Source organism: Protomyctophum bolini, assembly GCF_963924005.1.
Source record: "Protomyctophum bolini genome assembly, chromosome: 17".
Classification (NCBI taxonomy): Eukaryota; Metazoa; Chordata; class Actinopteri; order Myctophiformes; family Myctophidae; genus Protomyctophum; species Protomyctophum bolini.
Genome location: NC_137878.1, coordinates 24356984 through 24364743, shown reverse-complemented (window position 1 = coordinate 24364743; position 7760 = coordinate 24356984). Strand labels below are relative to the sequence as shown.

Genomic DNA, 7760 nt, shown 5'->3' with positions numbered 1-7760 from the left:
ATGTCAAATAGTCTAGTCGTGACCGTCCCTGACTACAATACGACCCCCTTTCAACTGGGATCAATTCACTTTGCGGCTCGAATATCCGGTCTAGAGCAGCTGATACGGAAACAGTATGTAAAGTGAATGTGTGTGTGTTTGTTGTGGAAGTGACACCGGATACAATAGGACTGTGTAGACCGGATAAGATGCGCACGAGAGCCGGCGCAATAAACAGACTGTGATTGGTCGCCTCAGACTGGGCGGTGCTTCGCACGGCAATTCATTGATATAGGCTACAGCTGTGGAGCGGCTGCTGCTCAGGCTAGTTAGAGAGAGTGAGTGCCGTGGAGAGAGAGGACTCAGAGAGGAGGACACCGAAAGTGAACGAAGAAGGCTTCATGTAGGGGTTTTTAAAGAACGTTTGCGTGATTTGTTTTAGGACATTGGGTTTTATTTAAAGAGTGGTGGAAATAGAACCAAATAAGCGTACACAAGAAAGTAGCCAAAATGCTTTGCCACGTTACTCGTCCGGATTCGGTGGTGATGGAAGTGGAAGTTGATGGGAAGGCGAACGGTGAAGATTGTCTCAATAAGGTAAAACATTTATATGCTCAATGTCTCTAGTAGGAACATATTAGAGCTGCAGAGTAAACAACAACGCTCCTGGATGCTACACGTTATACGCTATTTTCGTCTCACACCGCACAAACTAATATAAATCGGACTTTCGGGTTATTTTTGTGATAGCCTGCCTGCACATATGTTTTACTCTTTGTTGTTGTGACGTCAAATGCATTGTCATGGTGGCCACCGGTAGCTATTAATGGATTCGTTTATAATTTGTTTCCCTTTTTTTGGCGAAATCGTACCATATACACACAACACCTGGAATGTTGAACACTCAGGTGGTGACACAAACATAAATGCAATACATAAAGTTGTGTTACTGTGTATTCATTCCACGCTTTGCTTTCGCGGTGAACTTCTCCCCGCCACAATGTATCGTTCCATCGGTTTGTTTCATATTGTTGCACGTCATTAATTCTGCCGCAACTCAAGAAACAAAGTGTTCTTTTTTTACACGAACAACACAGATTAGAACTATTATAACAACATTTCATTTCACGTGTCGCATTGTTTGCACATCTTCTTCCAACCTACTGTTGGAAAAGGTCTCACAAAGGTTGTTACCTGGCTGGCTGTCTGTGCCGGAGGCAGAGGTTACTGCAGTTCATTGAGAGTCAGACTCAAGTTAGCAGGAACTCCAGTAGATTACATGGTGCTCCACTTGGATGACACAATGAGTTTCATTAAAGACATTTGTTAGGCTAGTTATTCGAACTTGTTGCACTGACTGATACAAACTATTATTATTTCCCCTCACTATGTTTATTTTCCCTTTTTACCTCCTTTTGTGATTAATCCCTGTTCTGTTCTTTGGCTATATAGAAGTGTTTAGTTGTACGTCTCTAAATGTTTTGATCAATTGAACAAGGTGGACCCTCTTATAAACAAGTGTAGTGCTTTATGGTGTCGTCCACTCACAGTTAACAGTATTTGTATTGAGCTGTGCTTGAAATGTACTGTAATTCTGCAAACTGTTAATACATATTTCAATCAATCAAAATTGCAGGACTAGTCACAACTCAAATACCAAGTTGTTGCTTTTCTCTATCAATGGAAGTGAACATAACTGCTACTGTTAATGTAGCAGAGTGGCTCAGAGCCTCTGTCTGATGGCCTCAGATGGATATCCCTTTGGTGTAGTGGTTAAGATTTTCACACGGGAGGCCTGAGTTCGAATCCCAGGCATAACATTAAGTATGCACAATATCAACTCACCATTTGTGTATCGATATTATTTAATCTTTTTTTAAACACCACTGCCTCATCCCTCATGTTGCATAATTAATAACCCCAAATCCAGTCTATGCTGAGGCCTGAGGGACAATGGGATGTGTCTCTGAGGATTCAGATGGGCTCCTCATGTATTTCAGCTGAGCTTTATATGAGCAGTATATTGATGCACTTCCAACGATGAGTCAGTGAGAGCCTGCAGGAATCCTATTGAACAAAGTGACAACATTGTCCGTCCTCGTGTTTCATCCAAATATGGTGTAAGTGACCTCAAAACGTCACGCGTGTCATTTTATTCACAAGTTCTTCTTTCTGCCCCCCCATCAAGGTTTGCAGGAAGTTGGGTATCATTGAAGTGGACTACTTTGGACTCCAGTTCTCGGGGAGCAAAGGGGAGAGCCTGTGGCTGAATCTGAGGAACCGCATCTGCCAGCAGATGGACAACCTGACGCCCTGCAGACTGAGGCTGCGGGTGAAGTTCTTTGTGGAGCCTCATCTCATTCTGCAGGAACAGACCAGGTATGTTTACCGATGTTAATATTGAATACATCAACATTTATTACATGGTCTGAGCAATGAGCATAATATGACCAACATATTTAGCAGCCAGACACACACTCACGCTCTCTTGCTGACATTCTTCTGTTAGGGGGGAAAAAAGCTATGACAACATTTTAATCTAAGGCATGCTTGTCTCTTTGAAATATGAATCTACCAACCTATTGCGTTCCGTCGTCAACTCTTGTTGTCTTCTATAATCTTGGTGTCAATTGTCAAATGGTGGCAACACTGAACTTTTACTTGGTTGCATCGCATGCACCGGCACACCAGTGTTTTTGGCAGCAAATTTTAGTTTTAGTCGTAGTCTCTTGAATAGTTTTTAGTTTTAGTCACCTGGAAACGGCATACCACAGCATATCTTTTTTTTTTACCCTTCTATGATCAGACTAAGGTTTCATGGCCTTTTACGGTGCCACCAGGCAGCTACGGCAGACTGTAGCCATAGCCATGGTTAATTAGTGGCTCTAAGTACAGCATACCACGTGAATGTTAAGTGTCCTGTACAGTGTAATGCCCTATAGTAACCTCTTCCTTGAGCTCTGCAGGGTTACTTGAGGTCGTTCGTCACAGAGCACTAGGCAAGAAATATGATCGTGCCGGTTTGAGTGCTTGTGCACATTTCTGTCCGTGGTTCCAGGGTCTGTCTTTGTCACCCCTCGTGCAGCTAGCTAGACCCTGGGACCAGACATCTCAGCAACCCTCACACTGCCCTCTATTCAAGTTCGGGGTCTTGCAGTTCAAATAACTCCTCCTCTCTTTTTGTAATTTATTTCGTTTGTTGTCTTTTGTTTGAACAAAACAATCGGTTTCAAGATGCCTAGTAGACATCAACCCACTCTTTGCAGCTGCTGATTGGAAATGATAATGTGTGCATTTAGTGATTAGACGTTTAGCTCTATGCTTTGTGTTCTTTACATATCGGATGGTTCGCAGAGGTTATGAGTACTTGTTATTGAGCCATTTCTTTCATAGTTCAGCTTGTTTCCATGTAGACAACATAGTGGTTATTTAAGGCCATCAAAACACAATTTCTTTCATTATGATGCTTGCAGACACAGTTAAGTGCAGCTCCTCGGTCATTTACCTTCAGAAGCTCATGTTAGACGCCTGTGACACACTGTCAACACGCTGGCTTTGTCGCAGTATACAAGCTCTTTATAATCTTAAGAATCTCCCACTTAACTCTTTTCACTGCAACCTACCTCCAATCTTTGACTTTGATGCAGTCTTCTTCCCCACTCCCTCGTCTTTTGATGTTGTGTGTATATATAGCCGGTGTATTTGCGGTCTTCCTGTTCGGGCTAAAATAATAATCTGGCAGCCAGCATGCTGCTGTATCCAGCATAATATCATCATCACACGGGTAAATCTGCTCGGAGCAGCTCCGCGAGCGTTTGTTATTTATTGTCGGGTTGGAGTCACGGGGCGGGCGGGAGGTGAACTGAAGAGGAGGGATATGATATGAATGCACGCTGCTGTGAGGGGAATCTGTTTGGTGTGTGTGTGTGTTTTAAGTGCCGCTCCTCCACGCTGACCCCTTCACTCACACACAGCGTGCCACTTAAAGCTGTTCATTAAAGTGACATCCATCTGACTTGGCTCAAGCACGATGTGTCTCCCTGGCCTCTGTGACCATGTTCTCAGTTCTCACAGGCTCTCACGCTCCCCCTTTTACTGCCACACATTCTTCTGTTATTTCTCACTCTTAATTCTGGTTATGCTCGGGATGTGCATCTAACATAGGCATTTCCAGACTATCTGAAATTAGAGATGCACCGATCACGTTTTTTTGCTCCCGATCCGATCCCGATCATTTGAGTTTGAGTATCTGCCGATCCCGATATTTCCCGATCCGATCACTTTTTTTTGCTCCCGATACAATTCCGATCATTTCCGATAATTCTTCCCGATCAGATACATTTTGGCAATGCAGTAAGAAAAAAAAAGGGACTAAAACGGTTCCGAACTGCCACCCCGTGTCCGAAACGGTTGAGAAATGACAGAGTTACTGTGTGCCGGTCCCTCTACTGTACCCTCTACTGTACTGTACTGGCACACACGAAATCATCATATACAGTTAATATGGGCATGTGTTTGTGTGCGTGTGTTAGGTTGCACACAGGTGGTGAAAAACAACCATGCTGTTTTCATGCTCATACCCAGCCAGCCAGGCAGGCACCCACACACATAAGTCCAAGGGACTGGCTTGCACCACTCAAAAAGTTTATTTATAGCATTATCTTTTATTCTTTTTTTAGCATATATTATTTTATTAGACATTTCTGCCTTTTCATTATTTAAAGGGGGAAAAAAAACCTTATATTGCTATTTTAATGTGCCTCATCATTATGTTCAAGGGAAAAATAATGCACCTATGCGCTCACACGTGGTGCAGAGTCGCAGCACATGCAGGGAGGAGAGGAGAGCTCACTGGGGAGAGGAGGGATTCCGTGTCGCACAGAAACATTTACAAAAGTTTACAATAAAGATCTCTGCATGAGATATTATGCTTATATTATTAGAAGAAGGGTTTCTATCTACAGTCATGGATTGGACATAGAGTATTTTGTTGGGACTTTTCAGACGGAATGTTCTTCTCCTGCTCCGGGTGGACAGAGCAACAACAACGAGTTGTTTTTGCTCTCTCTCTCCCTTTTTAGCACTCAAACAGCGAGTGCAGATGCAGAAGCAGATCTGAACAAGACGGTGCTTAGAAGCCTGTTGATTCGAGGTTACTCCGCTGTGTGTGTCTCTGTGTATGACGATCAATAATTATTCCACCGAGTGGTCTTTACGAGGGCTGGATTCTCCTCATCATCTCTCTCTCTCTCTCTCTCTCTGTGGTTCCTTCTTTTTAAAAGTCGCTTTAAGCGTCGGTTGTTTCAGTGCAGCCGCTGCCGCTTGTTGTCGTTAGCTTTCTGCTATTAGCCTACTAGCCACGCAAGTTACACGAACGTCGCCATTCGTCGCCCAATAGCAAATCTACAAGATCACAGCGCGTTGCGAAAGCAACTCTTTGTGAGCTTGCAGATCTGCTGTTTAGGGCCAACGTCACTGTCGTGCAACAAGTTTTCCTAGGAGCAGCAGCAAGAGGCTGTTTCGACTCAGAGGAGGATGTTTTGTTGTTATATGAACCAATCTGTATTAAAAAACAAAACAAAAGACTCGGGAGGATGACTTTAAGACTTATAGATGGTCACGTTTCTTCTGTAACGTTAAATACAATTATGAAATGATTTAATAAAAATAAAAATAAAAAATATTTAATAAATAAATATTTCCCGATATTTTTTTCCCGATCCCGATCTTTTGAAAATGACGTGATCGGGCCCGATCGATCGGGAGGCCGATCGATCGGTGCATCTCTATCTGAAATGGCTTGTTAGATCTGATATTGTTGGTGCACAAATATAAATCAGGCCTCAGCCTCTGTCCCTTTTTTTGAGGCGGGGGATGATTGTGAATATTGTAAGTAGATGAATCCATCCATCCTCGCCCTGTCCCTTTTTTAGTTTAAATCTGTCTGTCGGGGGCTGTAAGAGGGATCTTAGAGGTCACCTGGCCACCATCGCTCTGACCTGGTCCAGATTAGCGGTGGAGGGTTGCCAACAGATGGCAGGCATAGGGGGCGCAGGGATGTGAAGGTGGTGAGATGAAGACAGGAGACTAGGGGGACATTTGTGGTATCACTAATTACGTTGCACATGCCGCTTGCCACCATGTGCATCAGCCCAGGAGTTTTGACTCCGTATTTGTCACTAAGCATCTGTCTGCTCAGTGAGATGTAGTAATTCGTACGTCGTGTGAGATCTGTCCCGTCCTGGGCATCCATTCGAGACGAAGGGCCAGATGCGGTGACTGTGCAAGATCGCTTTCTTTGGACCAGATACATTTGTTTTATTAATTTTTTCGCATCAAAAGGGCAACGACTTGAACCATGCTATTTCAAACATGAATCCTTTTCACCTGTTCTGTTATCTCTAACATCAACATGGTAGCTTTCCTTTAACACACAAGCACACGATATAAGCACAGTGAACACGTCTCGGGTCAACACGTTGCTCGTAGTGTTGATGATAGAGAGAGGTCATCGGTGTGATTGTCATTTATACTTCGTTGTATGACTGTGCTGTGCGTCTAAATTGCCGATCTGTATAGTTCACACAACGCACCGCTGACGAGACACATCGTAAGCTTATTAGATCTGCTCTTTTATGTCATGCATGGAGCATAAATTGCCAGTTAATGTCGTCCCCCCCCCCCCCCCCCCCCCCCCGCAAACTGAGCCAGGATCAGGATGAGGAGTCATGATTTCTAATGAGCACGTGCTCTTTGTCTGTCCATTATGATCCGTGTGTGTGTGAGAGAGAGACTATGTGATGCTGAGCAGAGGCCGGTCTCCCCGCCGGTCCGTGAAAACAAGTCTTTGTTTCACGAGATGAGCAAGGCCTGCCTGCGCCACGGCAACCCAGCGGAGACACATTTCCTGCACTCCCCCTTTGTGCCGCGGTAACCTTTGCCCTACTTGGGTATATAACCCGGCCCCGTTCTGCACGTCATGTGCTGCTAACTGCAAACGGGCTCCCAGGAAGAGAGGCGCTCTTATTCTGAAGCACTCAAAGAGCACCCGGCCGGCTCTGTCATTTAATGTCTGTCCAGTAAGTTCCTACAGGCCGCTCTGCTGAAGACAGTGGCTCTGGAATGTGTCTCCAGAACTGTCACTCAGTCGGAGGGAGGGTTGCTTTTTAATACCTCATTTCACGTGCTCTGTTTGCAATCTGTCAGCTTGTTGCGTACGAGCATTACATTGTTGCTGTCATTTGATATATTATATACAGTTAACAGTTATACACCACATGCACAGTCATCTTGCAAGGATTGCATGCTCTCGACTGTCCCTCCATAAATGCCCAGGAGCAGACTATTATTGGCAAGTGGCAGTCGCTTTAAATGACTTTTCCCGTGATAGGATTTCCAGAGTTATTGGCACCCTCTGAGTCACATAATGCATGCAACGCACACGCACACACACACCCTCTGAGTCACATAATGCATGCAACGCACACGCGCACACACACCCTCCGAGTCACATAATGCATGCAACACACACACACTCGCCATCCTTCAAACTCACGCCTGATTTATACTCGTTTGCGCATTATGTAGTGCACCCAAAAAACTGCAGATTCACAAGCTCACACAATGCATTGCAGCGTTGTTTGAGCGGAACTTGTGCAACCAAGTATGAATCGGGGCAGCAGGCTTTAGTAACGAGGGAGTGTGACTTTGTTGGAATTGGTCTGGAGCGTGCTGTGCAGGCAGAGTGGATACTTTGTACCCCTCTCTCTCTCTCACACACA

The 7760-nt window shown here is 44.6% G+C and overlaps 1 protein-coding gene across 1 annotated transcript in view; it reads left to right on the top strand.

Moving 5' to 3' along the window:
• The first annotated feature begins 317 nt into the window (after nucleotides 1-317).
• mylipa (myosin regulatory light chain interacting protein a) overlaps nucleotides 318-7760 on the top strand; it is a 31439-nt gene continuing 23996 nt past the window's right edge. Inside the window, exons 1-2 of the mRNA XM_080787490.1 lie at nucleotides 318-576; nucleotides 2168-2358. Of these exons, the coding sequence (XP_080643616.1) occupies nucleotides 490-576; nucleotides 2168-2358 (278 nt within the window). The 5' untranslated portion in view covers nucleotides 318-489. The remainder of the gene's footprint in view (nucleotides 577-2167; nucleotides 2359-7760) is intronic.